Source organism: Trichogramma pretiosum, unplaced genomic scaffold (genome assembly GCF_000599845.2).
Source record: "Trichogramma pretiosum strain Unisexual culture from Peru unplaced genomic scaffold, Tpre_2.0 scaffold38, whole genome shotgun sequence".
In the NCBI taxonomy this organism is placed as follows: Eukaryota; Metazoa; Arthropoda; class Insecta; order Hymenoptera; family Trichogrammatidae; genus Trichogramma; species Trichogramma pretiosum.
In genome coordinates this window covers 398,080-416,930 of record NW_019641677.1, presented here as the reverse complement: position 1 = coordinate 416,930, position 18,851 = coordinate 398,080, and the positions used below count along the sequence as shown (strand labels likewise).

At 39.3% G+C, this 18,851-nt stretch overlaps 1 protein-coding gene across 3 annotated transcripts in view; it reads left to right on the top strand.

Annotated features, from left to right (window-relative positions):
* LOC106650698 (receptor-type guanylate cyclase Gyc76C-like) overlaps positions 1–18,851 on the top strand; it is a 99,439-nt gene that overhangs the window by 21,612 nt on the left and 58,976 nt on the right. For all 3 annotated transcript variants that reach the window (XR_001339336.2, XM_014368864.1, XM_014368863.1), the window contains 2 exons: positions 585–1,320; positions 8,131–8,328. Coding sequence is in view for 2 of the 3 variants with exons in the window: in XM_014368864.1 (XP_014224350.1) it covers positions 628–1,320; positions 8,131–8,328 (891 nt within the window). In the remaining variant the exon portion in view is untranslated. The remainder of the gene's footprint in view (positions 1–584; positions 1,321–8,130; positions 8,329–18,851) is intronic.

Genomic DNA, 18,851 nt, shown 5'->3' with positions numbered 1-18,851 from the left:
ATTCATGAATTTACCGAGAAACTCGCTCGCCCGGAATTACATAAAGGAGACGTGTAATTTTCTTTTATCAATTTTCGTGCTCTTTTTTTTTCTCTCTACTTTTTGTCTCCGCGAGTATAATATCTGCCAAGTTTGTAATTATGTATATACGATATATATCGACTGCGGCATTTCGCGTTACACGACACGCGCGCAATTATATTCGTATTATATGCCGTTTTCCATAATGGGGATAGATCGTTTGGCGCGCGCGCGCGCGCGAGCAATTGCTCAGCGAATCGTAATTAATAGTCGAGCTCGCGGCGGCGGCCGACCGACCGACAGAGAGAGAGATCCGCAATCATAGCCTTTCTGCTCGATATTATTAATCGTGTGTATGTGTGTGCGTGTGCAATTGGATGCGGTCTAAGCGTTTAGCATATAATGAGTGTAAGATCAAACGCAGCGCTATTATACTTGCTATATATATATATGAAATAGGCTGAAATTCGAGCAACACTATATATATACATAACGTATAATCGCGCGATGCGTGTGTTGATTTTTTTCTAATTTTTTGTTGTTTTTCGTTCGGGCTGTTGCAGGTGAAACAAAAGAAGGAGGCGCTGACCGGTGGCGACGGCGGCCATGCGCCCCGGCCCGCCGTGCACGAGCCGCCGCAGGCCCACCCGTCGCCAGCAGCCGTCGTCGTCAACAACAGCAACAGCAACATCCGAAGTGTCCTCGCAATCTAGTCGTCAATTTCATTCCAGTAACAATCAGCAACAGCAGCAATGCCATTTCAACGAGAGCAACGGAAGAGACGGTCGGCGGCCGCTACGGAGGAGGAGCCTCGGTGCCGTCGCGTTGTTGCGGCTGCTGCCGATGCTGCTGCTCGTCGTCGCAGCCTGGACGCCGACGATCATCGCCACGCCCGTCATCGACGCTGTCGGAAGCGCCGTGGCCGCCAACTCGCTCGCCAGCGGCGACAACGGCATTGCCATCTACAACGACAATCCGAACGACAACAACAACGACTCGTCGTTCTCTTACGCCGTCGGGCCGCGATCGATAGTCGTGACAACGTCGTCGGTCCACGAGACCAACGGCAGCAACAGCAACAACAATGTGACGGCTCTGGAGGCGATAATGACGAGCAGCAGCAGCAGCAGCAGCAGCAGCAACGGCATGACGATGAACAACATCAACAGCAGCAGCTTGGTGCGACCGCCGAGGGAGCCGCGCAATCTCACCATCGTCTACCTGACCGCGGTCAAGGGCGATCTCAAGGATCGCCAAGGACTGGCCATATCCGGCGCCTTCTCCATGGCAGTTGACGAGGTAAGGGCATTTCGACGATAATGTAATTATTACAAAGGTCGTCATATTGTACCGCGTTATAATTCACGCGAAAGCAGTGACCACACACACACAAGTATATTATAAGTGGGTCTCTTTATCGCATGCGCTGACCGATAAGCATAATATATAAATCGAACGAGCGGTAGCCTCGCGCGCAAATGAGTACTTTTCGCTTTCTTTCCCGTCTGCGATTTCCTACACATGTGTGTGCATATGTGTGTGCATTCGAGAAAAGGGTGTTTAAAAGACACACACACACAAACGCGAGGCAAGAGCAACACGAGGCGTAACCGGTGCCCGATTCGATTCCCACGATCGCGTGTAACACACACAGAATAAGAGAGACAGAGAGAAGGAAGAAAAAAATACATATCCCGCGAGGAGAAGTTATGTATGTGTGTGTACACATATACGAGAGGGAGTAAAGGCCTGTATTGAAAAAGAGACAAGTTGGTACGAAAGAAGGAGGCAGTCGTCGTCGTTGCACTGCACTGTGTCTTTATAATGCAGCAAGAAAGAGAGAGAGAGAGAGAGACAGAGCGAAGGAAAAAAAAGAGACAAACGCGCGCGAGTTCAAAATCATCGCTTATAATTCAGGTTTATTTATAGATCGGGCCGAGCGAAACTCGAATATGGGCCATGGGAAAATTGACACGACGTATTACGAGAGACGTTCGAGTGTTAGCCCCGGCTATAAAGAGGACCGCGCGCGCAGATCGATATAATGCACGCGTTATACCGATTTCGATCAAGACTCGAAGATTCGTCTTTCCGCGGCTTTATTCGTTTTTCTCTTTGTTTTTTTTTTTCACTTATTCCGCTATATACGCGGCGTGGAAAAAATTAAAAGCCATAAATTGCACGAGTTAATTGGGCTTAATAAATACATCGCCGACGCGGAGAGAAGCTCGCGAGAGACTCTCCTATATTATAGTTATAAAATACGCGCTTCGTCGTCGTCGTCGTCGTCATCTTTCGCGTGATATATTTCAACGCAAGCTCGTAAGTCTCGCGCACGACCGATTACCTATGCAAACAAATTCTGCTGCTGCTGCTACCTCGAGGCGAGACGGAAAACAACGCATAGGTATAACATTGTAGTATAAAGTACAAGTGGAAATTTCACCCGACTCGACGTATGACTCTTTATGTGTGTGTGGAGTGTTTATATAGTTGCGCTCGGGGGATCGGTGACAAAGAAAGTATATAAGCTCGATCGCGCGTGCGGACTGGAGGAGCGTATAGACATGCACACGCACACATACATGCACGTATGCAGCATCGGAAAAAAGCCTCGGAAGAGTGAGCAAGAGAGAGAGAGAAAAACAAGCTTTGCTCGACTCGTCGTCCCTGAGAAGTAAACTCTATCGCGCGCGCGTATAGATGTATATGGGCAAGGCTCGGAATCTTTTAAATAATCGCGGAGTCCTCCGATTTCGACGTATTTTCGATATCCTTTGTGTAATGTAGATAAATGAGAATAGAGTCGAGATTCTAAACGTACCGATTTCGTTTGGATGCCGAATAAATTGTACGAACATCCGTTTTTCAGAATTTTCACGTCCGTCACTTTACTAGAAAAACGTGATTTATCAAAGGTTACCTTTGTGAAATTTTTCAGATTTTTTCAAGTCAACACAGGCTTTGGATCGGTATCGAAAGAAAAAACAGACGAGATTTTTACCGGATGCAAGCTACAATCTCGGCTTTTCCATTAATTTTCTAGGTTGTGAAAAAATACCAATAGCACAAGTCCAAATTCGAGGACCACCAGCTCACTGCAATCATTTAAAAAAATTTCGAGCCTTACCCATATACGAGCGAGTCGTCTTTACTCCGATGCGTCGCTGCCGCCAGTCTCGTATTATCACGATTTATGCATACGTGTACGTATACATGTACGCACACATGCACACGGAGACAGACGAGCTAGCTATAGGTGCACATTATATACACACACACACACATATACATACACACACAAGATGCACGCAGTGCAATGGGATATATGGCTCGACACGACCGGACGCCCTTCAATTACTCGAAAACGCGCTGATTGGCAAAATCGAGCTGTACGTATATATGTAGCGCTGCGCACGAGTCGTCGTCGTCGCAGAGATCACTCGGCAGTGTATACGTGTGTGCGTGTAATATACAATGCCGATATGCAGTTGACCATATATATATAGGGACGATGCACATGGGAAGCGAAATTTTTCATATTCTTTACCTTTATCCGCGTGTGTTAGCCGCGTGGCTGTGTAATTGATAATACGTCCGATACGATCGGTTGCTAAAAATTGTTCGTGGCTCGTACGAGCGTAATCCGTGTACATTCGAGAAAACGAAGAGAATATCGACAAAAAAATTGTTTTACCGTGGTTCCAAATTTATAAAATGAAAAAAAGGCACCTTGAAAACTACCGATATCATTCGCACAAATGGCTTCATTTCGTGCGGGTAGAGCTTCAAGTTTACGCGGTCAGTGCCTTCTTCTTTTCTTTTCTTTTTTTTTTCATCTTCGCGTTTCTCTCTTATACTTTAATAATAACGCGAAAACGTTCCGAAAATAGCGCGGAAACGGCATAAAAATATCCAAAGAGAGAGAGAGAGAGAGAGACAGCGATCGATTCATTGTGTTTTTGTGTGCACACGCGTACGCGTATACGAGAGGCCGATGCAATCGCGTGTGCCTCTCCGCGCTGCGCGAAACACGAGAGTCGGAGTAGCCGAAAAAAAAGAAAGAAAGAAAAGAGAGGAACGAGAGCCTGTTCGTGTGTTTATATACGCGCGTATGTTATATACATACAGTGAGAAACAAGTGCATACAGCAGCAGTTCTGTTACTGCGACCCACAATCAAGGGTCAAGAAACTCTCCTCTCTTCTCTCTCTCTCTCTTTCTCTCGTGCGTATATATGCGTATATGCGTTCGACAATGATGATGATGATGATCGTCGTCATCATCGTCCGTGCACGCAAACAACAACGACGACGACGACGACGGCGTAGTTAGTGCAACTACTCGCGATTATTATAGCGCACGTCTCGCATGACTCGAGCTGTACTGGTGGAAAATGTAGTTTCTGGAGTTAGGCCAAATATCTATATACGAGATATATATTAGATTTGACTCGTGAGCGAGAGCTTTCGCGACTCGCGACACCGTATAGTCTGCTCGCTAGCACATACGAATTTGCACAAAGATCAACGCGAATCAATTAAGTTGTAGCGCCCACCTGAAAGCACTGAAAAACATTACAAGAAGAAGTTAAAGCTCGCAGGAATAGTTGTGTCTTGGTGAAACATATAGTTTTTGGATTATAATGGAAAGATCAAAAAGTACAAATAATCTACTGTATAAGAGCAGCTGCGAGATGTGAAATTTTTTATGTTTTGGTGCATTTGAAACTTAAATTAAATTCAATAAGAAAAAACTCAAAATCGAAGCCAATTTTTATTAATTTTTTAAAATTATTTATTAAATAATACGGCAATGGACGCGGTACCTCCTTGCATCAACCTGTGTTGATACAAGTTGTTTTTTAAATCGCGAAAGCTAGATGCTACTTTGCCATCCTCTTGGAAAACTCACGATTTTATATATATTTTTTATCTTAATCAAGAGTCGAACACATCAAACGATGATAATTCAACCCTTTACTTAACTCAAATTTTATTAAATAAATTGTACACATTTTTAAAATTAATTTATTTAAATCACTTAGAATATTTACAAAATTCAAACACTAGATATTAAAAAGTAATGCAAATATTGCCGATTGTCAACAAGAGCTTTGAACTGTATTCGTGATCAAGCAAACAATTGACAATCATTTCTCCTCGTCTTTGGGTTGTAATTGCAACAACTGGTTCAGCGATAGATTGGGTTTTATCATTATATTTTTCGCAAATATTGCGAATGTCTCGTCGTACCAAGAGTTTTTATCGTCTACCGATTTTTCAACCAGTTCGTATTTACTAAACAATTCCATGACTTTTAGAGCGCAGTTTCGGTCCACGTCCTATCCTTTATCCTCAAGCAGTTCCAGCACGGCTAAAACATCAGACACTTGACACAATGGCTAATGGCATTTTTCGTGGTCTGGTACCAAACTCTCTTCAAAACAATTCGCAAAAAGAAAAACGATGACAAAGTCTGACCGAGATCTTTATTGATATTGAAAAATAGCTTCACCAATTTCTCACTGCGGTATCTCGTGCAAATAATGTGTAGTGGAGTCTTTCCGTCTTCGTTGGCTAAATTGGGATTAGCACCTTTTTTCAGCAGCAATATAGTCAATTTCTCGTAAGCCCACTCAAGTGCCCTATGCAGCGGAGTATTACCCATGTTATCCTTGGTGTTGACACGCACTGGATTCTCAAGCTCGTCGTTAATCTTGAAAAAAAAACCTGCCAAGTCTATGTCGTCATCGGTGTGTTGTCCAAATTATCTCGAGCATCGATTTCAAATGTCAAAACCTTCACAATGTCATCATCGCAATATCCCCAGTACACAAAATGCAGAGGAGTCATTCCCTCTGCATTAGCTAAATTAGGATTCGCGTCGGATTTTTTAAGACATTCGACCAAGTTTATACTTTGATAACAGCAACGACGCGAACGATAAGTAAACGTGCAGCTGCTGCGTCGTGTGTGCCGATAGCTCGAGTCTCGCACTGCCTGCACATCAAATGTACCCGGCATATATATGCGTATACTTTGTGCAAGTATAACGCAGGTGTAAATTGACTGTCGACGATATGTATATGTTGATGATGCTTCCACTTAACGTATTCTTCGAGCGTCGGACTTATATGTACATGTGACAAAGTCGAGCTTCCTCTTTCTCGGCTATACTCGCTACATCGCGACTTCTTTCCTTCCCCCTTTTTTTACACGCTGGTCGATTTTCAAATAGCGCAATAATGGGTATGAATCGTTGATTGCCATTAGCCATTCATAATTCGACTCGATCCGAGAAAATTAATCGAGCTGTGCAGCGGTTCGAACGAATCGATTCTAAATACCTGCGCTTGATCGATGATCGATCCATCAATAACGAAAAACTGCCTCGCGTTTATTTTTAGCCGAGAGCTCCTGCAATCGTTTCTCGGTTTTTACCGATTTAATCCGGTTTTCAAATACACGGCTGCACAACGACGACGACGACGACGACGACGACGAATTTTCGCATCCAGGCAAAACGGAGGAATATAATTTGAATATCAAAAGGACGACGAGACAAAACTCGATTTAAATCCATCTATCCGCTGCGTTATACGAATTTAGTTTTCAATCGTCGCACGCGCCAAGCGCTATCGCACCCAAATTATCCGCTGAAATTTTAATTATGCTTTCAGACTAATAAGAATTTTTATATCGTATAGACTCCGAGACGCGTAGTTCGCATTGTAAATTATTATATCCTCGCTCCACCTGATCGACGTTTTGTTTATAATCGTTATATGCGCGCGAGTATGGAGAAATTTTAAATTTAGCTCGACTAAAAAAAGCTCACGGCGTCGATTAATTCGGAATTCATTAGAGCGTAAAGGGGTGGTGTCGTATTTACATCTATCAATTCGGTTCGAGGAGGAAAAAAATTCGTCGTTATTCGACAAAATTACGCCAAGAGCTTGATTTATATTTAAGGATCTCCGGCGTGAAAGATCGTTAATTTAGAGATAAATATTCAACACGCATAGAGCGTCACATTTTTAAAAGCAGCAAAAGGAAAAAATACAATCTCATCATTCTGTCCAAATCATTCATTTGTTTTTTTTTTTTTTTTTTCAAAAGTATTCAAAGAATTCAATTTTATTATAAAATCGTACAAAACAGATGCTTCTCTGAAGACAATCAAATCCTAGGCGCGTGTAACATCCAATTTTTACGGCCAATATTTTGTCATTTTAAATGATCAATATTCCAATTTATATTAATGATTCTCTCAAAAATACCCAATCCAATTGATACGTTAAATTATGTCATAAAATTGACTCCGCAGAACATCAATTTCGGTGGGTATTAAATCGTCGGATAGACATTATAAATACACACGCATACAAGATGATCTCTCGGGCGAATCTGTCGTATTATACTCACAAAATGCACACGAGAGAAAAAAAACACATCATAAAATTTCGGAGCCCAAACATGCGCCGGCGCCACTAATATCGCCGCGTGTTGTGTGTATAGTAGCAAAGAGAGACGTAGAACCGAGAACGCGCGGCCTTGCCGATCGAAAATTCCATCGAGTTAGACGCGTGCACGAAGCGTGTGCAGCAGCAGCAGCAGCCCACAAGACTCTTTGGCAGCCGAGCTCGACTCGCAAAATTAAAGAAAAAAAAAGGAATGGAAAAAAATAAAAAAGGAGCTTCATCCTTTTATGCGTGGAATTATTTTTAGAAATATCACCGGTATTGACACGCCAAAAGCCCAGTGGTGCGACTATAATACATACACTTGATCAGCGACGAATTCTCCGGTGTCGCGCCTATGGACGCGAGCAAATATCCAAGCGTCGAGTATAGGCAAGAAAAGAAAAAGGCAACGAATGGCCAAAGCGCGCCAATAAATGCATTATTCATATTTTTATATAAAAATGAAAACGACAACACGCGGTGGCACGCGGAATTTGCGAAATTCCGCCGCGCGCGCAGACGCTTATAATACGCGCAACAACGCGTCGAATAAAATAAATATAAACAACGACTTGTAATTATGCACCGTATACTTTTTTCTATACGATATTTAACCCTTTTCTTCCTTTTTTTCTCGCAATCCAGATCAACAACGATCCGAACCTGTTGCCCGGTATGAAGCTTCAGATGCACTGGTACGACACCAAGGGCGACACGACCGAGTCCACCAGGGTGATGATCGACGAGATCTGCGAGGGCGCCGTGGCCTTCTTCGGGCCCGAGGGCTCCTGCTACATCGAAGCCAAAGTCTCCGAGTCGAAGAATCTTCCGCTCATCAGCTACGTGAGTAAAATTTTCCCCCCTTACCTTTTTTTTTCTACGATCGATATATGTAAAATTAAAACAAACGAACAAAAAAAAATGAATCGACGCGCGTATACAGGCAGGTATAATCGATGTGTGTACACATGGACGTGCGATAGTTAACCTACGTCCAAAGGAAAAGTACTCGATCGTATCGATCGAAACTGTGCGCAGATGCGCGCGCAGCAGATCGTGCGCACTTATCGTATACATATACGCACGTCCGATGCGCGCGGCGATGAAAAAATGATTTCACGCCGTGTGTATTTATTACTACGAGAGTTAAAAAAAAAAAAAATTGGCAGCGCTATATTATACATTTAATAAACACTCGCGAGATCGAGTGCGTTTATACATTATACGAGTATATTTGTAATCGCCTTGAATACGAAGTCCTTTTTGCAAACACGTTCGAGCGGCTCTCCACGGCCCGCATAATACACACGCACAAATCCTTGCGCACTCGCACAACCCGAGTACTACGATATATAATATATACACGGGTTGGTCTGTATATAATACGTATAAAGGCTCTCGTTCCGGTATTACCGGTCGTACTTATCTCTTACTCTCTTTTCGCTCTGTCTTTAGCGCGCGGCACGATATTATATACGTACAGCACGTATACGAGACGATCTACTCCCGCTGCAGCTTCTTTTAATATATTTCGAGACGATCGCACACGCTTTGCGATTTGAGGAGGCTCGATTACTCGATTTTTCGAATGCTCAATTCTAACTCGATGAAAGACTCGAGTTGAGTTGTTTTGGTTACTCGCACGCATCTTACGATCGATGCGTATTGATCTCAACGAAAGAGGAACGATGTAGTTCATAAATCTGATACACAGTTGCGAGCACGATCGGCAGCTCATCGTCGCCGTCGTATCAGTTAAATGTTCGATCGTCGTTCGCCAAAATGTCGTTGTCTCTAATTAGTCGAAAGGCAAAGTATAGAGAAGAAGAAGAAGAAAAAAATTAGTAATCGAACTAGACTCACTCGCGGTGGCGCGCGTCGATCATTGAAATAAAGCAGCGTTTATTTACGACTCGGGCGCGTGCAAATAAAATTCACCAAGGAGCAGACGCACACGAGGCTGCATTCGTGATGTGTGTGTGTGTATGTGTGAATGCACGCGATGCGCAATTAGCACAATTTCCACAGTTTATAAACGCGCGGCCGCGGCTTCGACTCTTTCTCTCTCTCCTACTCGCTCGCTTACACGATCGTACACTGTTAGAAATTTTTACATGAAAATTAATAAAAAAAATGTGAAGTTTATTTCAAACACCAACATTAATTATTATTAAGACATGACATTGAAAATTAATGTATGCTTAACAAATGTATTTAATGTGATGATTGAAATAAACTTCATTTTGTTTTATTGAAATTTCAGATTTTTCCATGAATTTTAATGTAGTTTAACATAAAAATAATTAAATACATTTTATTAAAAAACCGATTGAATAGTAATAATCATTAATAAAATACTATAAATTTAATTCACTCGAACTATTAAAATTAAGTTACCAAAAATGAACTATAACTCCAAATTATTTTGAAAATTCAACTTTCTCATTAAAAAATTTAATGATTTGTCGTGAAATAAACTTCACTTTCAGTCTCATGATTTTTCATAAAAGTACATTAAATATCAGTATGAAATACAGAAAATATTTCAATGATTAAAAATTATATTTTAATGTTTTTGTATGAATTTTAATGTAGGTGAATATGAAAAAAATTAAATATACTTTATTAAAAAAGCGGATAAATTGTAATATATATTGATAAAATATTATGAATTGAAATCATTTGAGCTATGAAAATTTATCTTTCTCATTAAAAAATTTAATGATTTGACGTGAAATAAACTTCACTTTCAGTCTCATGATTTTTCATAAAAGTACATTAAATATCAGTATGAAATACACAAAATATTTCAATGATTAAAAATCATATTTTAATGTTTTTGTATCAATTTTAATGCAGGTGAACATAAAAAAATTAAATACATTTCATTAAAAATACGGTTAAATTGTAATATTTATTAAATAATGAATTGAAATAATTTTTCACAGAAGTGCATCAAGTAATAGTAGAATATATAGAAAGTATTTTATGGTTCTAAATAACAATATAATGCTTACTCTTTCCATTAATACCATAAACATTATGGTTAATATTAGTAAAAAAGAACAAAAGTAAGGAACATAAACTATCTTTCTTCTTATTCGTTTAAAATGAATTCACATGAAAATTTTGATAAAGCTTTAATCAGTTTCAAAGCGGTACCGTCGTAGTTTTTATTTTTTTTCTGCTCGTCTTATTCCATTGCTCGGATTGATCATGAAAAAAAACTCTGAAAAAAAGTAATTTTTATATAATTATCTAAAGTATTAAAATTGGGCGTTCTTTAAAGTTTAAATTCACTCACCTTTGTACAAATTCCTAAAATCTATAAAAAAAATCATTAAATTTGGGCCTCTTGAATTAAGTGATAGATGGTCTCAAAAATTCTGAAAAAATTCAAGTAGATTCTTTTAAAAATTTAAAAACTTTTGATCGTTGCATTTTTTTGTTTAAGTACTTCTATATCGATATAGAAAATAACAAGGATTTTCTTATAATGTGGAAAATCCTCTAAAAAATGGGCTCAGAGGCCCATGAGATCAAACTAAGCGCAAGGAGCTTCAGTATTGGGTACCAGGAGACCACAAAAAAATTTTGAAGCAAATCCATGACCCGGAGCTGGGGTGGTCTCCTTGTCAGTGTGGACCCATCTCCCTCACGATTCAATATAGTACATTTTTCTGGATTATTACTTATTTATATTTAAAACTTTTTTGTTCTGATCACGACTTTTCCTGCAGTGTCATTTAATTTGAAAATAAATTACAGAAAAATAATAAATCAAATAGGTGTATAAATAAATTCTAACCTTGTCTTTTTATCAAGTTGATCAAAGAGAAACTTATCTTGAAGCATATTTGTTAGTGTTTCAATAATTGGTACATATGTAAAAAAGGTTTTTTTTGATCAATTGTCAAAAGTACAGGTTCAACGAACTTAAAGTGAGTCTTTTAAAATTTTTTCCGTTTATACATACTGTACCAAATAGTTTATTAGAAATAGCTTGTTCGATATCCATGCTATAGGAAACATTAACCTTGTTGCAATTATCTTCGGCGCTCAAATCTTTCTCTGTTTCAGGAGTCCGATTTATATGTTTTTTAGTGAGATGACGCGTGAAGGATGACAGTACTAAATATTGTTTCGCGATATGGGCAAGTTATGAGCTCCTGATCACGAATATGCTCTTTGAGATGAATTATCAGAGTTTGGAAACTATTATGCTTCTCTTTACAGAGTTCGATAGTACATATGAATTTTCCTTGCTCGTCCGAACAATCTTTACTATGGGTTAATCCATTATCTTTCAAAGAATTCCATGATTTTTAATTAGATGAACTTTGAGATTTGGCCAAACATTTTCTTACATCCTTCATAACTGCAAGTAATGTTTTTTGTTATATTGTAATGAATATTACGGTGAGACGAAAAATTTTTGAAGAGCTCAGTTTAGAATTCACAAAATTGACATATGAACATTTCGACCTAAAACGAATATTTTTATTCGTTTATTATAAATAATGATTTCAACTCACCAACCAACCAACTTCACAGTATACACGTGAAAATCCGGACGGAATAATAGCGCCCTAAGGCTCCTCTATACAGAGGGATAAATACCGATATACCGATATTATTTTGTACCCATTTTTTTTATTCTTTGGACAACCGTTGAACTTGAAACTTCGTGGGAGTGATTATGAAACTTATAAAAATGTGCCTCTGGCGCCAGTTTTCAATAAAATGGTTCATAAAATCATTTTAACTAATTGTTTGAGAATACGTTACTTTTTAGGTTATAAAAGGGGGATAATAGAAAATCAAGTTTGTTTGAAAGTACCGGTCATTTAATAGAAAACTGGCTCCAGAGGGACATTTGTATAAGTTTCATCATAACTCCCACGAAGTTTCAAGTTCAATGGTTGACCAAAGAATAAAAAAAATGGGTACAAAATAATTACGTACTTGTTATCGACTGAGTGTGTATAGAGGAGCCTTAAACTCGCAGTTACTTACTATTACTTTGTACTTGAATATTTTTTTAATAGTTACATATGCAAAATTCAATAACTCAATACGCCCAACTCATATTTTCTTTATTAAATATGCAAATTCGAATGGATCTAGGTAAATGAAATATTCATATCGACTCAGCACTTGTATCATTTTTACGATTGAATAGGCAAATCTGATAAACTAAATTGGCTCAGTTCATGCAGGTTTTACATAATTAATTATACAGATCCAAGTTTTTTTTTAATTATACACATCAAAGTAATCGAAACGACCAATGGTTCGTAGTTTTTTGATGCATCAATATAATACTGTAAGTAACTGAAGTTATTTCATACTTAGTACAAAACGAATTCGACCCTGCCGGTAAATTTTGTTGTTTTTTTTATGCGGAAAAAAGTGGAAAAATTAATACGAGAACATAAATTTCAGTAAGACCGCTAGGTAGCAAAACGCATCCAAGACGAGAAATCGCGTGAAAATTATGATTCAGACAAGCATTACGCGAGACGCAACGACTACGACAAAAATCAATTGCCGCACGGTAAAAATTACACGAAACGACGACGACAATAACGACGAGAAATACGCGTTATGCGATGTCGTGCAAAGACGTTAAAATTAATTTAAAATCTCATTCAACATAAGCCAACAAATCCGGAAAGATGAGTAGTCAGCCTATTGTAAAAGTAGAAATAAAAATCGGACACATGACACGAATGAAAGTATATCAATTGATTTTGAGTGTAAATATGTCCAACTTTAACTGAAGTCTTAATCTATCTCCATCTATGAATCCGAAAATCAAATTAACGACCCTCATATACAGAGAGAAAACGAAAATCAATTCTGTTACATGAATAAAAAATTGAAAGGTATTGATAAAAAAAAGGGTTTGACTACGATCAAAATTGTTAATTAAACTCGTTTTACAGTTGCCGAACATGAGCAGCCAAAAATGTTTGATAAAAATGTTGAAAATAAATCGGTTAATGAGTAAAAAATCAGCCAGGAAACTTATAAAGTAAAAGCCAAATTAAATCTTTATACTAATACTAAACTTTATAGGTTCAATCTGTATAATTGTCAAATTTCTAACCAATCTGTTAGATTCAAGCAAAACCCAAAAAATCATTTCATTACTGTACATAATCTTAGCAAAACATTCGAATCTGAGATTCGTTAAAAGTCATTTCGTAAAAAAATGATCCGACATGTATTACGCAAGACGACGAGAATCAATTGCCGCCCGGTAAAAATTACACGAAACGACAACGACGACAATTACGACGAGGAATACGCGCCATGCGATACTACGGAAAAAAGCCATGCTTGAGTCAGGAAATACGCGAGACGACGACGACGACGAAGATGAGTGGAGATCTGTTCACGCATTTTTTGATGACAGAGAATTCAATGAGAATTGACCGCGCCCGAGATAAATAATCACGAAATAACCACGACGATTTCGACGAAAGCTGGTGGCGACCAGGTTTAACATCACGCAAGGCTTTGATGAGGATGGCCGCAAGTAATAAAATTACACGTTGATGCTTCGAGTTACGTGCACGATGAGTTAACGAAACGCATATATGCACGGCTCAGACCGATTTGTTGCACTAGAAAAATAAAAAAATATAAATGATTCTATCGTACAGTTAAAGTTGTAAACTGGTTTCTTATCAGCTAGATTATAAGCTGCAAAAAAGTGACTCGTCGCTCATACACTCATTCGATTTTTCAGTCATATCTTCAAACCATTGACAAGTTTTGGAATTAAGACACAACTTGTAACACGCACGATCGAACACGATCTGAAAATAATTAAGACGCGAAGGATAATTCATATCGACGATTTGCCGATCGCGACTCGACGTTCATGAATGCACGCTAATTCATAAAAAAAAATCACGAATAAATAAAAACGGTGAAACAAATTCGCAAAAATTGATGAAGGTTTATGATTGTAGCGAGCTATGCAGTACAAATCGTCTTAAGAGTGAATTCGCGGCCCAAAAGAGTCAAAATGCAATTCGGTTGAGCGCGTGTCCTTGTAGGTGCGTGCAGCCATATTATCAATATCTCTAATTTATGCGGGCCGCAGGACAAGCAGGGAGGAAGAAAATTTCGTTGGCTCGGGACGGCGGCAACGGCCACTTTGAACGTGGTCATTTTATACGTGAGCGTGATGATTTTAAGTCTTCTATGATGTGAATGATAGAGAACGTTGAAACACATGCACACTACTACTCTCGAGTTCTAGACTTCATAAAATTTATTGCACGAGCTACACTTTTGCAAAAAAAAAAAATTGGTAGAACTCAGAAACATTAAAATTTTAAAGAAAAAACACGTAACGTACACATTCACATACGTACACTTAACCTCTCGAAACAGACACTACAATTCTCGAACTGTTAAAACTTTTGACTTCCGTGCAAATTCCGCTTTTTATACTATAATAATAATAATATAATTTATAAAAGAGATTATACCCTTAATTTGTCCGGTTGACGAGAAAAATAATGGTAAACGAGACTGCGACAGATTTGGAAGTGGACCTTTGGCAGTTACAATGGCAAATGAACGCGCGTAGTATAGACGCGAACGAAGCAAGTAAGCTGGACTGTAGGAGTTGAGTAGGATCGCGCCGTGAGTGTTACGACGAGAGCTGTGAGCTGTGAGTTCTTACTATATAGCCATCCCTTCCAACGTGGAGTGCGAAACGAGGCAGCAGCTTCAGCGTTCGTGTCTTTGTAACGTACGTGGAACGTCGTGTATTTCATCTCTTTTCCGCGCGCGCTTGCCTCGCTCCGTTGCCGAGCGTATTCGGGTCTGTTACCCGACAAACAAGGGCACGACTTTGCTACACAGTTCGACTGAATTTTTTTGAAAGATATAGCTTCGCGTGCTCGTCTCTTTTCAATCATATTAGTGTTATGATACGCGTTGATACTCGATGGTCGCTTTGCATATTCAAGTTCAATAGACTCTGCATATTCAAAAAAAACCTTGTTACGTTCGTTGAAATATACCCAATTGCTCACGACACACGCGATCTCGATGTGCTGACACATTTGTCTTCCGTGCAAATCAAGTTTTTTATACTACATAATATTTGTAGTATAATTTTTTCTCTACACTGTGGATGCCCGTAATATTTTCCGTTTTTCGGTTAGTAGAATGACCTTGAGCAAACAACCTTTGAAAAGAGAGCCATTTCGTCCAGCAAGATATGAGCTCGAATACGAAAATAATTAGAAAACTCACGTGCGCTTTCGATACATGATTCGCATCTTCTAAAGACAAGATGACATGTATTAATTTTCAGTTATTGTGAGAAAGAAGAGAGTATAGAGACAGAGAGAAAAAAAATAGTAACAAGAGCAAATTCAAAAAAATCTTTTTTCATACTACTCTTAGATTCAAGCAAAACCTAAAAAATCATCTCATTTCTGTACATGATCGTAGTAAAACATTCAAATATGAGATTCGTCCCAAGTCATTTCGTAGATAAATTGATCAAATTTACTTTACGTAAGACACAACGACTCCGACGAGAATTGGTCGCTACCAGGTAAAAATTACACTAAACGATGACAACGACACCAATTACGACGAAGAATACGCGTCACCTGATACTACGAAAAAAAGGCATGCTTGGGTCAGGGAATACGCGAGACGACGACGACTTCGACGAGAACAGTGCCAAGACGCTACATCGCGAGATAAGCACAACAACGACGACGAAGATAGATGGAGACTGGTCCACGCGTTTTTTGATGACAGAGAATTCAACGAGAATTGACCGTGCCTGAGATAAATAATCAAGAAATAACCACGACGATTTCGACGAAAGCAGGTGGCGACCAGGTTTGAAATTACGCGAGGCGTTGATGATGACGACGTTGAAGGCGTTGATGCCTCGCGTTATGTACGCGATGGGTTAACGAAACGTATATACGCACGGCTTAGACTGCATGGCGAATGTGCATGTACTATGAAAATAATAGAATCTAAATGATTCTATCGTAAAATAAAAGTTGTATACTGATTTCTTATTGGCTCGATTTTAAGCTGCAAAAAAGTGACTCGTCGCTCACACACTCATTCGATTTTTTAGTCATATCTTCAAATCATTGACAAGATTCGAAATTAACGCACAACTTGTATCACGCCCGATCGAAAACGATCTGAAAATAATCGAGACGTGAAGGTTAATGCAGATGGACGATTTGCCAATCGCCACTCGACGTTCATGAACGCACGCAAAGTCATTGAAAAAAAAATCACGAATAATAAAAAACAGCGAAACAACTTAGCAAAAATTGGTGAAGGTTGATGATTGTAGCGAGCTATGCAGTACAAGTGGACTTCGGAGTGACTTCGCGGGCCAGAAGAGTCAAAGTGCAATTCGATTGAGTCGAGTCCTCGTAGTGCGTTCAGCTCTATTATCTGTCTCTAATTTATACGTGTCACTGGACCGCGGGACAAGCGAGGAGGAAGGAAATTTCGGTGGCTCGAGACTGCGACGACGACCACTTTGAACGTGGTCATTTTATACGTCCGCGTGAAAAGACAAACTGCAGCATCTGCGTGTCGCGGCGTTTTTTTACAAGTATACCCTACTATCGTTAGCGAGCTCTCGAAGCTGCTTGCTAATGTGTGTACGTATTTATGTGACGTTGTTTTCGTGTTTCACACGCGCGCAAAACGAACGCTCGTGACTAAACGCCGACTAGAGTCTCTTTCTTCCTCCCGCGCGCGGCTACCGTCGTTGTTGCTATGCCGTGTCGAGCTCTCGACGAGCGACTTTTTGGGTATCGAAATCCAACAATGGTGCTATACGATGCGCTTGCTGCTACTGCCTTCCACTCGAGCTGTGCCTAGCTTTATGGCAACTTGTCTATGTACATATTATATACTTAGACACGCATACTCGCGTGAAATATCTATACACACATAATCGTTTTTTTTCACCCAAATTTATGGTGACTCACGCGAAGGTTCTTATGAATCGAACGAAATAATGGTCAGAATTGGTTAACTCAGAGTCACGGTCTATGTTAGCATAAAAAATAATAATCGGATTCAGCAGGATTGACTGACCTATACAACGTACTGATACTTAAATACTAAATCGTTAGAATTATGGATTCAACGTATTTCATGAACATGGCGAAATTAATTTCCCGTTGCGGCAGTTTACTAGAATAAATGGGACGATAATAAAAATTAAAAATGATTCTACGTTTATACTGTGAAGTTGGTTTCACATGATCGAGTACAAACAAATAGCCGCAACATTACATATATGTTATATGTATCGAAACAAAAGAAATTGAAAAAAACTTACATTAGTTGATTCTTTTGGACGAGGTTTAACCTGGAATTCTACTTCAAACTCGTCAGCGAGAGCTCTTTTTTTAACCAAAGCGAATAGTGTGCTTGACTTTATAAAGTCACGACGAGAAAACGAGCTCGAATCGACCTGTAAAACAATTGACAGTCGCGTGATGATTTCAAGTCGTATATGATGTAGAACAATGATGCACATGCACACTACTACACTCGAGTTCTAGACTTTATAAAATTTATTGCACGAGCTAAAATTTTGCAAAAGAATTTGGTAGAACTCGGAAACTTTAAAATTTTGAAGAACAAACGTGTAACGTACACATTCACATACCTACACTTAACCTCTTGCTATAGACACTAGCGTTCTCGAACTGTTAAAGCTTTTGACTACCGTGCAAATTCCGCTTTCTGTACTATACTAACATAATATAATATATAGAAGTAATTATACCCTTGATTTGTCCGGTTGTCGAAAAAAAATTATGTTAAACGAGACTGCGACAGATTTTAAAGTGGACCTTTTGCACATACAATGGCGAATGAACACGCGCATTATAAACGCGAACGACGCAAGCGAGCCAGACTATAGAAATAAGACTGTGTCGTGCCTGTTACGACTAGCGCTGTGAGTTCTTACTATGGTCATCCCTTCCAAAGCTATATGCGAAACGAGGCAGCAGCTTCAGCGCTCGTCTTTGTAACGTTCGTGTAACGTCGTGTATTCTGTCTCTTTTGCGCGCGCTCGCCTCGCTGCGGTGCCGCACGTATTCGAGTCTGTTACTCGACAAATAAGGACATAATTCGATTACACAGTTCGACTGCACTTCTTTGTAAGATATAGCTTCGCGTGCTCGTCACTTTTCAATCATATTAGTGTATGATACGCGTTGATACTCGATGGTCACGTTGCCTTTACAAGTTCAATAGACTCTGCATATTCAGAAAAAACGTATTGCGTTCGTTGAAATATACCTAATTGCTCACTACACACGCGC